Source organism: Giraffa tippelskirchi, chromosome 1 (genome assembly GCF_054371585.1).
Source record: "Giraffa tippelskirchi isolate mGirTip1 chromosome 1, T2T-mGirTip1v1.2.pri, whole genome shotgun sequence".
Classification (NCBI taxonomy): domain Eukaryota; kingdom Metazoa; phylum Chordata; class Mammalia; order Artiodactyla; family Giraffidae; genus Giraffa; species Giraffa tippelskirchi.
This window is the reverse complement of record NC_137275.1, coordinates 30,369,130-30,386,958: the sequence shown is the minus strand read 5'-3', so window position 1 is coordinate 30,386,958 and position 17,829 is coordinate 30,369,130. Positions and strand designations below refer to the sequence as shown.

Here is a 17,829-nt window from a genome sequence, read left to right as displayed (position 1 = left end):
AGTCTAATAAATTTGCCAAAAGATTGACCAGTAAATCAGTGGGCTAGCCACAGAATTACTGGCTAGACATGGATGTAATGATATGTATTAGTTGAGGAACAAGGTCAACTATTAATATATAACAGTGCTGTTTTAAAAGTTAAAATATTTAAAGGCTGCCAGTAAAAAGTGAAAATAAGAACAAATAAAGTGATTAAAAGAATAGAAGATGGGAATTGAGAATGGAAATTTATTGCTGAATTTTGTCTTCATAATCTATTGCCCCTGAATTGTGTCATTTCAGGCCTCTGAGGAACAAAAGGATCAGGAAAGCAGAGAAAGGGAAAGAGGGCATAGAGAACTGATACTTTCAGAATGATTGCATTTGTGTCCTTTCAAGAGCTAACCCCAGTTTGGTTATGGTGGCAACAATTTTAAAATTAATTAGATTTTGAAGAAAAATAGCAAGAGAAGAGTATGAGTAATCTTGAGGTCCATTAAAATAGGTCTAGTGAAGAGAATTTTAAATATCTTCATAAAGAAATCTGTTGCTATCATGATCTTCTTATAAAAAGGAGACAAAGCACAACAGCATATAAAGAATAACTGAAAGTTTATATATGAAATACTGAGATTTGTCCAATTATTGAAGTCCATGTAAGTATAATATAATAAGTAATTAGAGATTACTGTCAATAACTATGATAACATTTATCAAAATATACCAAAGAATCAAATGCAAGTAGGCAGTCCTAAATTTCCCTGAATAAAAAAAAAAGAAAATTCAAGAGCTCATGGAGTCAGCTTTCCACTGTTACATGTAACATCTCTTCAGGACAATAATATAATTATCTATTTTAATAAAGACAATATGAGATAATGAAATTAATTAGTATATATATAGATTTTAAATTATTCTTGAATGTTGAAATAATCTCATTATAATCAATAGAGGTGTCTGTTCTTTTTATTCTATGGTTTCCTATATGTCTAAATTATTCATAATTTGCAAATTCAAAAATTATGAACAGATTAAAAAATAAATTATGTTTGGGGACATATGCAGGTATAAGCTGATTTAAATTTCCATCATTGAAAAAATAACAAGCCAAATGTGCATTCAGTTCAGTTCAGTCGCTCAGTCATGTCCAACTCTGCGACCCCATGAACCGCAGCATGCTAGGCCTCCCTGTCCATCACCAACTCCCGGAGTCTACCCAAACCCATGTCCATCAAGTCAGCGATGCCATCCAACCATCTCATCCTCTGTCGTCCCTTTCTCCTCCTGCCCTCAATCTTTCCCAGTGTTAGGGTCTTTTCCAATGAGTCAGCTCTTTGCAGCAGGTGGCCAAAGTACTGGAGTTTCAGCTTCAACATCAGTCCTTCCAATGAACACCCAGGACTGATCTCCTTTAGGATGGACTGGTTGGATCTCCTTGCAGTCCAAGGGACTCTCAAGAGTCTTCTCCAACACCACAGTTCAAAAGCTTCAATTCTTATAGTTGCATGAAAAAATAATGTTTTGTAACTTAAAACAATCACACATTTGTTTATTAGTTCACTAATAGCTATTCTGAATAAGCTTTCAGTAACACCATTGTGGAATTGTCATTCTGGAGACAGCATACGTCCAGCTGGCCCAACTCCATCAGTTTGTATGCAAGAAAACAGGTCAAGAGAGGTTTCAATAATCTGAAAGTCATAATGCTGGAAATGCATAAGTATTTTGGTTTTCCTTCTATATTCTAATTCTTAAATGAAATAGTTGAGATATATTTTATAATAGTAAAAATTAGAAAATACTGTATTTCACAATTGTGAATATTTGATAATGGCATCTTAAATGTAACTAAAGAGCTCAGGAAATAATTTTAAAAGTATATGCCTGTGAAATATAAGTACCACAACTGAAAACTAGATCAGTCATAGAACATTTGTACCGATTATGATACTGTTATTGTACTTTGAATTTTAGGGGAGAAAAAACACTTTCCCTTTATCTTTTCTAGGTTCTTCTGACTCATCTAAGAATTAAATCAACATGAGACAGATGAACAGGGTCAAAACCAAATTTAATGACATACAGGTTCTCCTTGGACATACAGGAGGTCCAAGAACAAGCTAGATAATTGAGGCTTAAATGCCACCTAATGGCTCAGACAATAAAGAATCTGCCTGCAATGCAGGAGACCCAGGTTCAATCCCTGGGTCAGGAAGATCCCCTAGAGAGGAAAATGGCATGGAAGCCTTTAACAGATAATTTTTAGGGCTTCCCTGGTGGCTCAGACAGTAAAGCATCTGCCTGAAATGCAGGAGACCCAGGTTCGATCCCTGAGTGGGGAAGATTCCCTGGAGGAGGAAATGGCAACCCACTTCAGTATTCTTGCCTAGATAATCCCATGGACAGAGGACCCTGGTGGGCTACAGTCCATGTGGACACAAAGAGTCCAACAGGACTGAGTGACTAACTTTCACTTCCACTTTCATGCCACGTGAGAGAAGGAGAAGGAGGCAGGGGGTTGGGGTTTTAAAGGGGAGGAAGGGAATTCCCATGGAGATGAAAAATCAAATATTTTGTAAAGGAATGTTTGCTATGCCATAGAGACAATGGAACACAGAGTGGATTTTGGTCTCCAGGCCCTGGTGAGTTCCCTACCACAGTAGTCCATGTTCTCAGTAGATCTCTCTGGTAGGAGGGCTCTTCTGGGAATGAGTACCTTATCTAAATTATCTTAAGTCATTAAACGAGAGGTTAAAAAAAAAAAAAAGACTTCCTGAGTCTTTGTCTCTTATTAAAAACATTCAGCCCTAGATAATCCTCAAGCCAAAGAGACACTTTTGGGGCTGGCAGGTTTTGTTCCCCTTCAGAATCAATTGCTCCTTTTCATACTCTATTTTGAAAAAGAGGACTCTCAGTAGTAATAAAACAGACATAAAGTTCTCAGAATATGATTTAATAAGATTGTGTATATAACACTTGCCGGAGAATGTTAGTCATCTGTATAAGACTAAATTATTTGTTTGTTTAGTTGCTAAGTAATGTTTGACTCTTTGGTGACTCCATAGACTGTAACCCACCGGGCGCCTCTGTCCATGGGATTTCTCAGGCAGGAATACTGGAGTGGGTTGCCATTATTTCACTAGGGACTCTTTCTGATCCAAGGATCAATCGAACTGGTGTCTTCTGTATTGGCAGGCAGATTTTTTACCACTGAGCCACCAGGGAAGCCCAATAAAACTAAATCAAAGTATCTTAAAATATGCTATTAGTTTGAACTGAAAATCTCTAAAACAACATTTTTGTACAGGAGTTTTTCTTACAACATTTTTCCCCAAACATGCCCTGTCTTGATGGTTTCCCCTTCCTGTGTGCTCCCTGAACGTTGCTCTGGATGCTAGGACTTAATTGTGCTGACTCATTTCTCATTGCCACTCAGATTTGGAGGTGGCTCCAGTGGCCACAGAAGTCTGTAAACCAGTCCTAATACTGTTTTAGAAACAGGAGTAATCACCTCTTCAGTAACTTCAGGGTTTTTAGCCTTTCATCAGTGCTTCCTGAGCGCCGAAGAACTGATGCTTTTGAGCTGTGGTGTTGGAGAAGACCCTTGAGAGTCCCTTGGACTGCAAGGAGATCCAACTAGTCCATCCTAAAGGAGATCAGTCCTGGGTGTTCATTGGAAGGACTGATGTTGAAGCTGAAACTCCAATACTTTGGCCACCAGATGGGAAGAGCTGACTCATTGGAAAAGACCCTGACACTGGGAAAGATTGAGGGCAGTAGGAGCAGGGGATGAGAGAGGATGAGATGGTTGGATGGCATCACTAACTCAATGGACACGGGTTTGGGTGGACTCTGGGAGTCGGTGATGGACAGGGAGGCCTGGCATGCCGTGATTCATGGGGTCGCAAAGAGTGGGACATGACTGAGTGACTGAACAGAACTGAACTGAACATCAGTGCTTCAATTATATTTGAGTTCCTTGATTAGCATTTACTTAATTCATTTGACATTTTAAACTTATGTGCACTTTCTTTTTTTCCCTTTGTTGTACCCTGTATAAACCTCTTCTAAAGCTCTCTATAAAGAAATGCCAGCACTGGATTTGGCATTAAATACTTCACCACTTCCTTGATTGTAACCTCAGGCAAGTTACTCAGGGTCGTTACAAAATAAGGGGACATGAAAGTGCCTATTTTCTGTAGTTATGAGCACTGAGTGAAGCAATTGTTGTTTAGTCACTAAGTCATGTACAACTCTTTTGGGACCCCATGAACTGTAGCCCACCAGGCTCCTCTGCCCATGGAATTCTCCAGGTAAGAATACTAGAGTGAGTTGCTGTTTCCTCCTCCAGGGGATCTTCCTCACTCAGGGATTAAACCTGTATCTCCTGCATTAGCAGGCTAGCAGGCGGATTCTTTACCACTGAGCCACCTGGGAAGCCCTGAGTTACGAAATGCATGTATTCAGAATAAGAATAGCATTTGTGCTTAATAAATGTTAGCTATATTGATATTGTAGGAAGAGAATCTGATTTTAAAGTGATCAGTTTAACCAGTTCTCATCAACTAGGCTTACTTCATCTCTCTACTCCTCAGACAATGGCTGCCTGGAGCACCTGAGCTTTAATGCAGATGTTACAAATTCCAAACACCTACAAATTCCTCCACAAGTGTCAGTCACGCTCAGTGTCCAGGTGCCTCACACATGATCTAACACTAACAGTATTCAGTTCCCAATTTCAAAAATGATTGAAGAAATACAAAGATATAAGGCTCAAGATTATACCCATAAAGATTATAACCTTCATTCCCTTACATTGAGTGGGAGCAAAAACCAGTGAAAATTCTTCCTGGGAATTGAGGAAGTCCCGCAAAAAAATTCCATCTTGCATATCACACCTATGGTTATCATCTGGCTTATGGGTAACTGTGGGAAAGGGAATGTTACTAGTGGTGATTTGAAAACTTCAAAGCAATCAAGGTCAATTGAAATTTAAGCTAGAAGACGGAAGGAAGGAGAGAGGGAAGTAAAGGAAAGACTAAGAAGAGAAAAACAGAAATAAAAACCCAAATCAAAATGTAATACTCTTTAGGGAAAAGACCCCAATACATTTTTTTTTTCTACTTTAAAATGACTACTGGAAATCAATCACTATGCAGATAATACACACTAAGATTTGTCTCACTTCTAGCACTTTATTTTACATTAATTACCTATGCTTAGTGAGTCCCTTGTTCATGTGAAGATCTGAATACTACGGTCACACTTTTTTGAAGGTCTACTGTTTTTTCTATTGAACTTAATATATTTGCATGACTGTCTATTGTTATTATAGATGGCATTAGTTTTTACAGGTTACTTACCTACTTATTCATCTATAAAAATACATTGTATATTTATATAAATCTAATATGTAAAGGTCACAGAAAAAACTGTTTGTTTTTATAGTGGCCACAGAGTAAAACTGTTGTTAGTAATAGGTAATATTTATGGATTATATTAAGCATTTTTACCGTATTAAAAATACTACATTATTATTTCCCTAAATGTTCCCCCAATTTTTGTGGTAGCTTTTCTGTTGTTAATACAAACAAAAATAAAATTTACCTGGATCAACTTTAAACAAATATATCTGAAATCTGCAGAAGCTTTTTGTCACTTTCAGTTAAGGTGGAACTTTCTTAGGACCAGAAAGCTACCCTCAGGCAGATTGCCCCATGCAATGGAGTCACTTGGAGACCTATGCCTAAAGGAATAGCAAAGCTGCCTCATGGTAATATGGCCAAATTAAACTCCATCTGGCAAATTAAAATAGAAGAGAAATAGAATAGCAGATTTCAAAACTAAATACATTTAAAGGAAGAACAGTACCCAAAAAAGTTTCATCCTAAAAGAGTCTGAAAAATTGATAATTTATTTTAAAGGAGAGAAAAATCCTTCTAAATGCTTTGGTGTTAGAAACACTTGTTTGAAAATTTTCTCAACCTAAGAGGTATATGATTTGATTTTAACATGTTCACTATTTATAAGCTGCAATATTCTCATTTGCAATTGTAGATTTTTCTTCAAAAGCTCATTAAGGATTAAGATATCTATTAAAGGTGAAGCACTCATCACACTGTACAGTGACACAGAAGAGATCAACAAATATTACTTGGTATTACTATAATGATATTCATGAGTTTGAACCAAACATCTAATGTCTGAAATAAAAGAAGTAATTTCCACATAATATCCAATTTCTAGCCGTTAGAAGAGATTAAGGACTCACTCTGAGGTTCTTACAGCATTCCACTGCAGAAAATAATCTTACATTTTTTTACTCAGGTGTGAAAATTTGAGACCTGAGTGGATATGTATTTTTCACAACGATTTTGATTAGAGCACTCAAGCTAAAGTAAAAGATAAATTCAAATTATAAATTGGAAATAAGTTCTTTATACATTAGTTCTGTTCACAATCATCATTCATCATTCTGCATGTACAAAGTCCAGCACAAAAATAAATTACTCTGTTGTGTCAGTACTTTTCTTTCTTACCTGACCTTTTGAATATGACTGTTCAAGTCCCCAGACTTAAGAATATTGTGTTTTAGTAAAACGAACTTTAAATAGTCATTCTAAGTCGGAAAAGTATAATTGGATTAGAAACATGATATTATCAAAATTAGAGGGTAAGAACCTTTTTAGAAATCTTCATTACATTCCCATGAATAAATTGTTAAGAAAGATTATTCTAATGTCTTAAGACAGGGGAAATAGCGTGGTTTTATTACCAGTATTAACTTACAAACACAATATAATGAAATGTGATTTTTTGAGATTGCTAGCATGGGGAAGGTTTATAAGGGATAATTTCACCAACACAAAGAACATCATAATCCTGATCATTATGATCATCCCAAGCTTGACAATGAGTAGTTGATAAAAAAACATAAGTGATGAGATGAGAATGCAGGCATGTATCATGACCAAGGAGCTCTAGATGCGCATTCCTCTAGTTCTTTGCACATGTTCAGATTTCACTGTTAGTTTACTACATGCATGAGGAGGTTAAAGAGTTTTCAAGCATGTTGACAGCTTTGTTGCCTCATGAAATTGCCATTCCTTTATCCTCTTCCTTAAATTTTAAGGTCCAGTTTTAGCCCTAGGATGTTGACCATCTCTTTATCTTCATTGGGTAGTTCATGATCACCACAGTAGCTGTGCTTATTCTCTCTAAACATTAGAATGGGTAGATTTTTATTTAGATTCCGGGAGAGAAATATCTGTCTTCTTTTCAATTTGTGGACAACTATTTAACATACCCAGAAGAGATGATGAATCAATTATAACTGACATCCCTCTTAATACTTCTCACACATCAACCCACTCATATATGGTCAATTAAGTTATAGCAAAGGAGCCAAGAATATACAGCGGAGAAGACAGTCTCTTCAATAAACGGTGTTGGAAAAACTGCACAGCCACATGTAAAATAATGAAATTGGATCCCTATCTTACATCACGTACAAAAATTAACTCAAAATGGATTAAAGACTTTTATAGTTTGAACTGAAACCACAGAACTCCTAGAGGAAAACATAGGCACTAATCTCCTTGATATAGATCTTGGGGATGCTTTTCTGGATTTGTTACCAAAAGCAAAGGCAATAAAAGCAAAAATAAACATGTAGGACTATATCAACCTAGAAAGCTTCTGCACAAAAAAAGTAAAGTGTCAATAACATAAAAAGGCAACCTATAACATGGGAGAAAATATTTGCAAGTCATATATCTGACAAGGGGCTAATATCCAAAGTATATAAAAACTTTTACAACTTAGTAGCAAAAATACATACATTGTGATTGAAAATGGTCAGAGGACCTGAACTGACATTTTCCCAAAGACATACAGACGGCCAACAGAAACATGAAAAGGTGCTTAAAAGCACTAATCATCAAGGAAATGAAAATCAAAACCATGATGAGCTGTTACCTTGCACTTCTTAGGATGACTGTTATCAAAAAAAATAAAATAAATGTAGGTGAAAATATGAAGTAAGGGAATGCTTGTGCAATGTTGGTAGGAATGTAAATTGGCACAGCTCACTATAGGAAACAGTATGTAGGCTCCTCAAACAATTAAAGATAGAACTACCATATGATCCAAGAATTTCCTTCTGCATATTTATCGAAGGAAATAAAGAAGACTCAGTTCAGTTCAGTCGCTCAGTCGTGTCTGACTCTTTGCGACCCCATGAACTGCAGCATGTCAGGCCTCCCTGTCCATCACCAACTCCCTGGAAAAATGGAAAAACCATAGTCTTGACTAGATGGGCCTTTATTGACAAAGTAATGTCTCTGCTTTTTAATATGCTAAGTTGGTCATAACTTTTCTTCCAAGGGGTAAGCATCTTTTAATTTCATGGCTGCAATTACCAACTGCAGTGATATTGGAGCACCCCTAAATAAAGTCAGCCACTGTTTCAACTGTTTCCCCATCTATTTGCCATGAAGTGATGGGACCAGATGCCATGATCTTAGTTTTCTGAATGTTGAGCTTTAAGCCAACTTTTTCACTCTCCTTTTTCACTTTCATCAAGACGCTCTTTAGTTCTTCTTCACTTTCAGCCATAAGGGTGGTATCATCTTCATAACTGAGGTTATTGATATTTCTCCCAGCAATCTTGATTCCAACTTGTGTTTCATCCAGCCCAGCGTTTCTCATGATGTACTCTGCATATAAGTTAAATAAGCAGGGTGATAATACACAGCCTTGACATACTCCTTTTTCTATTTGGAACCAGTCTGTTGTTCCATGCCCAGTTCCAACTGTTGCTTCTTGACCTGCATACAGATTTCTCAAGAGGCAGGTCAGGTGGTCTGGTATTCCCATCTGCTGAAGAATTTCCCACAGTTTATTGTGATCCACACAGTCAAAGGCTTTGGCATAGTTAATAAAGCCGAAATAGATGTTTTTCTGGAACTCTCTTGCTTTTTCGATGATCTAGTGGATGTTGGCAATTTGATCTCTGGTTCCTCTGCCTTTTCTAAAATCAGCTTGAACATCTGGAAGTTCATGGTTCACATACTGTTGAAGCCTGGCTTGGAGAATTTTGAGTATTACTTTACTAGCATGTGAGATGAGTGCAATTGTGCCGAAATTTGAGCATTCTTTGGCATTGCCTTTCTTTGGGATTGGAATGAAAACTGACCTTTTCCAGTCCTGTGGCCACTGCTGAGTTTTCCAAATTTGCTGGCATATTGGGTGCAGCACTTTCACAACGTTATCTTTTAGGATTTGAAATAGCTCAATTGGAATTCCATCACCTCCACTAGCTTTGTTCGTAGTGATGCTTTCTAAGGCCCACTTGACTTCACATTCCAGGATGTCTGGCTCTAGGTGAGTGATCACACCATCATGATTATCTGGGTCGTGAAGATCTCCTTTGTACAGTTCTTCTGTGTATTCTTGCCACCTCTTCTTAATATCTTCTGCTTCTGTTAGGTCCATACAATTTCTGTCCTTTATTGAGCCCATCTTTGCATGAAATGTTCCCTTGCTAGCTCTAATTTTCTTGAAAAGATCTCTAGTCTCTATTGTTTTCCTCTATTTCTAACTTCAAAAAATATCTATGGCCCATGTTAATTGCAGCGTCATCTACAATAGCTACATGTGATATCACATTTTTATTTATTCATTGATGTTGTTTTCATGTATTGACTACACACACACACACACACACACACTCACACACACACATAGGTATATTATTTAGGCATAGCAAAAGGAGGAAATCCCAAATGACAACATGGATGGACCTTGCACATTGAGGATGCTGTGCTGAGTGAAATGTCAGACAGAAAAAGACAGATACCATACAATCTTTTTATGTTTATATCCTAAAACAAATAAAACCTTAAGCTTTAGATATAGTAGAACATATTGGTGGCTGCCACAGATGAGAGTAGAGGGTAGATGAAATGAGTGAAGGAGATTAGAGGGTACAAATTTCCAGTTTAAAATATTTAGATAAGTCCTGAGGATATAACACACAGTATGGTGACTATGCCGCAGCTGTTGCTGCTGAGTCACGTCAGTCGTGTCCAACTCTCTGCGACCCCATAGACGGCAGCCCACCAGACTCCTCTGTCCCTGGGATTCTCCAGGCAAGAACACTGGAGTGGGTTGCCATTTCCTTTTCCAATGCATGAAAGGGAAAAGTGAAAGTGAAGTCCCTCAGTCGTATCCGACTCTTCGTGACCCCATGGACTATAGTTTACCAGGCTCCTCCGTCCATTTTCCAGGCAAGAGTACTGGAGTGGGTTGCCATTGCCTTCTCCGCATGGTGACTATAGTTAATAATAATAAACTGTATTGTACATTTGAAATTTGCTGAAAGAGTTGATTTTTAAATTGCTATCTCAAGGAAAAAAACATTGTAACTATGTGCTGGCTGATGTTAACCAGACTCACTGTGGTGATCATTTAGCAATATATACAAATATCAAATCATTATGCTGTATATCTGAAGCTAATTAATGCTATATGTCAATTGTATCAGGCTTCCCAGGCGGCTCAGTAGTTAAGAATCCACCTGCCAGTGCAGGAGACATCAGAGACACAGGTTTGAATCCTGGCTCAGAAAGATCCCCAGAGAAGGAAATGGCAGCCCATTCCAGTATTCTTGCCTGGAGAATCCCATGGACAGAGGAGCCTGGTGGGCTACAGTCTAAGGGATCACAAAGAGTTGACACCACTAAGCATGCATGCAGGTCAATTAATATTTGAAGAATAAACCATATTAATCTCTTCATCATCCTTCTTAATACTCCACACCAATCAATTATCATCTCATTAATTTTATCTAATAAAGAGGTAACACAAATTGATTGGTCACTAGCTCCCAGACACTCTCTTAAAATCCTTTTATATGTTAACTCATTTAGTTCTTTCAGTAGCCCTCTTATGTGGATAAATAATTGCAGGTACAAGGAAGCTTAATTACACCTCCATGGTCACACACTCCTGATTGAAAACTGGTTATCATGAGCCTGTTCTCCTAAATGCATTATCTGCATTTTTTTTCTCTGTTTATAAGCTACTTCACTCGTGCATGCTCTTATCACATCTTTCCAGGACTGATGCAAAGGCCTACGTCTAACAACCTTCCATTCGAGGTCCACAACTATCTAAATACTTTACATAAAATACAGTCCAGTCATAATGCCTTTCTTTAAACTTTCCCACTACTTATTAGCTAAAAACCAAAATTTTTAGCATAACATACTAGAGGCTTTGTAAATACATATTGAATAAATTAATTCTTGCTGTCTTGACATATCCAAAGTTATTCCTCATGCTTCCTGATTTTTACACTTTGACCTTCAAGAATACTGAATACTGAAACATCAATAATATCCAATACACATATGCTGTTTTAAGACTCCACAATATTGGGCACATTGCTTCCTTCCCTACGTTCAGTTTTTAGGAAAATTCCTGAAATTTCCTTTTGAGATGGAACACCTCAACTCTGAAGTTTTTTAGAATACCACTCTCTTGTCACATACCACCTGTCTCCTTTATATTTTTGCCATAAGACATTAGAGAACCTGAAGAAACTTCTTTGGCCAATCTAATACTATCTCTGTCCTTTATACATATTTCTATTACTCATATCACTTATACTGTAAATATTCATTTTTATGTCTGGTTTCTCTGCTTAACTGTGAAATCCTTGAAGCCAGGAACTTGACCTCAGCCCTTGTTGTAACCTCTCTATCTAGAGAGTGTCTAGTACACAGTAGAAAGTCTATGTGCAACAATCAAACATTTTCATAAACATATAATCATTTTAAACACACACGCACAAATATTTATACTGGTAATGGGCTTGTAGAAAGCTTAATTTCTTCCAGGTTTTTCCACATCCCACTAGAGTTTCTAAGCAATTTCTGTATTCAATAAAGTATCTAAATGAGAATTTAGTCCTATTTTTAAACTTTGGTATTTGTCACAAAATGTTATCCATAAAAGAACTTATTTGGTATCTACAAGTCCATAAAATTAGAAAACAGCACATTGTAGTTCCAAAGCATAGTATCTTTTATCTTCATTTCTGATAGCAAATGATAGTAATAGATAGTAATCAATATGTAGGGTTGAAGAAGAATAGCCATAGGGAAACAGAGGAGAAGTGATACAAAGCTGTTTGTTCAAACTTAAATAATAAAAGATGTAACATACCTAAAGCTTCACTATAGTAGGAATCCCACGATTTCCACAGAGTATTAAACATGTAGTCCTGTAGATGGTAGGAAATGAAATTTCTTATTCTGTCAGTGAATGACATCTGGTCGGTGAGTTCTGATAAAATAGCAGGAACATAGGAAGGAGGGTATGGTACTTTCCCACAGTGTTTTTCCACTGTTGAGGCTGGAGAAAACCTCAAGGAGTAGATAAATGGTATTCCCAATTTTAAAGCTATTATATCACCACAAGGAAAGACTGGATCTGATACCAAGACCTCAAATTTGCTTTTCTTCAGCTTTTCCATTAGCTTTTCATTTTTGAGAACACTGTCACAGATTTCTCTGGACACCATGTGGAAGTCCTTGATGACTTTGGCCATCTCTTGATAGAATCTCCAAATGGTTAAAGGAGAGGGTCTGTGTTCCATCCAGGTCAAAACAAAGTCCTCGATCACTCCTTCTATTCTTTCTTTGCCAAAGGGTACCTCGTATATTTCAAATATCAGAGATGGGTTAGTGGTTGGCGTGATGAAAAGTGCACCAGAAGCAACTAGGACAGTCACATTATGCCCTTTTTCAATCAGCTCATCTATAATTATCTTAACATTTAGCCAATGACTACCTTCCATTGGCCAAATCAGAACATTCCCACCAAAAGTGGTTCCTAGGAGACTTATCTGAAGCGACAACAGTAGAATGATCTTGTTCAACATGATGTTGCTTGATGTAGAAGATTTGATGAGGTGTGACAAAAACAAATTGCTCTGCTTTTTAAGCAAAAAAGAAAGACAAATTACTTCTCATTTTTTGATTCAGAACTTATCTATAAAAAATGACATTAGTTGTGGTAGCTCTATAATCATAATTTTATGACAATTACAAATTTATTGTGTCATTTCTCAGCCTGGTGCTTTAGCTTTGGTTATGAATCTTGCTCTCTTATGCTTTTCTTGAACTCGATCCTTCAACCCTTCCTTTGAATCTTATAATTGTTAAATTATTACTGGTAGGCTGCTTAAAGCTACTGTGTATTTCAACTCTCCACTCAGACCTAGGTACCAAAACTCCAGACAGAGCCAGAACTTACTCAAAAATGTAGAGTTGCTAATGCTATAGATTTTATTTAATATATATTTTATAATGTCACTAGCAACAATTAAGCTTGTTAAGAAGTTTTTAATTACTAATAGATAATGTTAGTCACTCAGTCATGTCTGGCTCTTTGCAACCCCATGGACTATAGTCTGCCAGGCTTGTCCATGGAATTCTCCAGGCAAGAATACTTCAGTGGGTGGCCATTCCCCTCTCCAGGGGTTCCTACTGAAACAGGGATCAAACTTAGGTCTCCTGCATGGTAGGCAGATTCTTTACCATTTGAGTCAGAAGGAGAGCCCCATTAATAGATAAAATTATTGCAAGGAATACTTACAAAATGGAAAGTACAAACAAATATAAGTGACTGTAATGTTAATTGGTACTTTAATAATATGTTTAGGAAAATATTTTATGTTAATGAATCACTGACAAAAAATTACTAAATAAACCACTTACAAGTAACATACAAGAGACAGTGGGCAATTTTACATGTGAATTGGAGCTATTTGAAGAGAATTGCTAATTCAAGCATGCATCTGTTGAAAATGCTGCTCAAAAGTTAGCTAAGTCTTTGTGAATAACTACTTTACAATTAGACTCAGATTTTTAAAGTTGCTGGCATTTAAGTGCTCTACTATGTGTCATATATTATGCAGAGTGCTTTACATGTATTAATCTTATTTGTTTTTCACTAGAAGAAAAAAAGATCCAGTGAGGTAGGTACTATAATTTCTTCCCAAATAAGAAGCAATCATTTCTCCGAGAAGTTGAGTAACTTAATAAATTCATAAAGCAAAATAAAAAGAAACTGGTATTAACAGTCTTAAGGCTCTTTGCTCTCAGAACCTACTGTATTAAACACTAGGATAGATTACCTCATGAAAGTATATCATGTATTCTTAACAACTATAAGGCACCTGTATATATATATATATATATATATATATATACAGGTGCCACAGGTGCCTTATAGTTGTTAAGAATATATATATATATAATATAAGAATTTATATTAAGAATATATATATATATGAACCATAAACTGTGCCAAACATGCTGACACAGTATATTAATAAAATGTGCAATATAAATTTGTGTAACTCACACAAAATAATGCAGAATCAAGTCATCCCAGTAAAATGATCTCTATGAAAACTGTGCATATGTATATGTTTGTGTGAAGTGTAACACTGAAGTCAAGGTGGGGAGGAACTCTCAAATTATTTCAAAAAAACCTGAAAAATTTTTCAAGTGAAGTAATAAAACAAACCAAAAGTTAACTGTCAACCTTGTAATGATTGATGCTTTTTAGAAGAAAATACAAAGTCCATGTATACATTATGCATTCTTATGTACTGCTTATTGTAAGATTTAAAAATTTCTTACCTGAAGTTTCCAACCAGAAGGTTAAAACCACTCACTGATTAGGAAGAAGTTGAATAGATAAATGCTAGTTGAGTAAGCACAAATGTGAGAATTATGATCTTAAGTGGGGAAAAGATTATACAGATCATTTTACTCTTTGCATTCCCCACCCATTACATTATAAAGCAGATTAACCTTTTGTTAAATGTGTATTCTTTCCTTGGTTCTCTGGAAACTATTTGTTTCTGTTTTGATTTTTCATTTTTTTTTTACTCTATGACCCTTATGTTACCCCTCTCCTTCTTTTCTCTTGCTGCTGGTAACCACTAGTTTGTTTTCTATATCTATGAGTCTGCTTCTTTTTTGCTTAATTCACAAGTTTGTTGTATTTTTTAGATTCAACAAGGATATCATACAGTATTTGTCTTTCTCTGTCTGACTTATTTCACTTGACATAATGCCCTCCAACCTGATGTATGTTGCTTCATTTTTTTAAGCATGTGTGCTAAGTCGTTTCAGTCATGTCTGACTCTTTATGACCCCGTGATGTGTAGCCTGCCAGGCTCCTCTGTTGATAGGATTCTCCAGGCATGAATACTGGAGTGGGTTGCCATTTCCTTCATTTGTATGCCCAAATAGTATTCCGTTGTCTGTATAGGTCACATCTTTTTTATTCATTCATCTGAGTTAGACACTTAGGTCGATTTCATATATTGGCAATTTTAAATAATGCTGCTATGAACTTTGGAGTGCACATATCTTTTCTTCTTTTTCTTTTTCTTTTTTGAAATCAGTGTTTTTGGCTTTTTGGGGATATATGCCTAGGAGTAGAATTGCTGGATTATATGGTAATTTTATTTTTAGTATTTTGAGAAACCTCCATATTATTTTCTCTAGTTGCTGTATCAACTTACATTCCCACCAGCAGTGTACAAGGGTTTCCTTTCACCCCCTTCCTTGTCAACATTTGTTCTTTAAGTTTTTTTTGGTGATAACCTTGTTTCAGGTGTAAGGTAATTAATATCTCATTGTGATTTGGATTTGTATTTCTTTAAAATTAGTGATGTTGAGTATATTTTCATGTGCCTGTTGGCCATCTGCATTTCCATTTTGGAAATATGTCTATTCAGTTCTTCTTCCTATTTTTTAATCAACCAGCCTTTTTTTATAAAATATACTTTTATTAGATTTGATGCAAATAATTTAACATTTATTGAGCATTTCCAGTATACCATGTGTCATTCTAAGTACTTTACATACCTTAACTCATTTAATTCTTACAGTCTTTTGATGAGGGTAATGTTATTATCTGTTTTCAGATGAAAAATCCAAGGCATAGGAAAGTATGTTATTTGCTCACAGTCAGGATTTGAATGTAGGCCATCTGACTACAGAAACTGATTAAGTGCTTAATCATAATGTGATTAAAGGGTAATTTTCAAAAAAAGAGACAAAATGTTTATCTTTTTTATGCCCTGTGAATTTTGAATGCAGCAATAAATATTGTTTTTATTGCCAGAATGAGGTGACATCTATCTGTTGCTGATTAATAATGGAAATGTGAATTGTTAATAAAAATATCTTAAGTAATATATTACCAATATATTCTGAAAACATTGAAAAAATACATTACAGTTAAGTTGGGTTTGCTGCCGAAAAGAGTCACTGAAAGGAAACACATTAATATTGTATATCTAGTACTGCTGCTGCTGCTGCTAAGTCGCTTCAGTCGTGTCTGACTCTGTGCGACCCCATAGAAGGCAGCCCACCAGGCTCCCCCGTCCCTGGGATTCTCCAGGCAAGAACACTGGAGTGGGTTGCCATTTCCTTCTCCAATGCATGAAAGTGAAAAGTGAAAGTGAAGTCACTTAGTCGTGTCTGACTCTTTGCAACCCCATGGACTGCAGCCTACCAGGCTCCTCCATCCATTGGATTTTCCAGGCAAGAGTACTGGAGTGGGTTGCCATTGCCTTCTCCATCTAATACTAAAACTAAGGAGAAATTTATATAATTGTCTCTCTATGAAAAAAAGCACTTGATGAAATGTGAAACTCAATTCTGACTTACAAAGAATATGTTTAGTAAAAGAGAAATTAATTAATATTTTTTAACATGGCTCATAAGCCAGCAGCTTAATTTATAAGGAAATTTTGTATGTATATACTACATTATCTTTATTCATTCATCTGTTGATAAACACTTGGCTTGCTTCTATATTTTGACTGTTGTGAATACTCTTGTAATAAACATGGGAGTACAAATATCTCTTTAATATTCTAACTTTAATCCTTTGGGATGTATACCTAGGAGTGATGTTGCTGAATCACAAGATAGCTCTGTTTTTAATTTTGAGGACTCTCCATACTATTCTCCGTAGCTGCTGCAACATTTTGCATTACTAGCAATGGTGTACAAGAGATCCCTTTTCTCCACAGCCTTGTCAAAACTTATTATCATTTGTTGTTGTTAGCTTGTAAAATTTTTTTATTATAGCCATTGTAACAGGTGTGAGGTGATACTTCATTGTAGTTTTGACTTGCATTTTACATCTTCTTCAAATTCTGAGTCTCCCTTCCTTTCCATTTTCAGACTCTGACTCTGAGTATGTAAGTACTAAATATTGAATAAAAAGAAATTGTTGCCCATTTAATAGAACTGATTAATATTGCTTGAGATTTGGAGAGTGGAATAATGAAAAATAGTCAATGGAAAATTGAAATCATGGATTTAAAATGCAGAGTAGAGAAAAGATTAACACTCAGCAGACAAAATTATTTCTTCAATTCACTTTTTTCATATAGTGAACCACTTGTTTTGCTCTTCTATTGCCTTCAGATAGCGCCCTTAAATGTAAGCATACATATCTGCCAGCACAATATATTTAAATTCCTCCCTTTTGTGAAATTAAAAACATGTTTCCTCAGCTATATATCCTGTTTTTAAAAAAACCCCTTGCTTTGTCCTGTATTGTGTAACTCTAAGAAATGACAGCCCTGGGGAAAAAGTGAAGCAGTGTATTGGAACACATGATCTTAAAGAAGCAATAGATGTTTTACTGTTGTTTAGTCGCTAAGTAGTGTCTGACACTTTTGTGACCCCCTGGACTGTAGGCCACTAGGCTCCTCTGTCCACGAGGTTTCCCAGGACAATACC

At 36.1% G+C, this 17,829-nt stretch overlaps 1 protein-coding gene across 4 annotated transcripts in view; it reads right to left on the bottom strand.

Annotated features, from left to right (window-relative positions):
- Positions 1-12,929, bottom strand: part of LOC145514619 (UDP-glucuronosyltransferase 2A1) — a 52,028-nt gene extending 39,099 nt beyond the window's left edge. For 2 of the 4 annotated variants that reach the window (XM_081512901.1, XM_081512906.1), the window contains exon 1: positions 12,212-12,929. In XM_081512901.1, the coding sequence (XP_081369027.1) occupies positions 12,212-12,929 (718 nt within the window). The remainder of the gene's footprint in view (positions 1-12,211) is intronic. The other 2 variants (XM_081512874.1, XM_081512884.1) reach the window with 1 other exon arrangement.
- Positions 12,930-17,829: the final 4,900 nt, after the last annotated feature.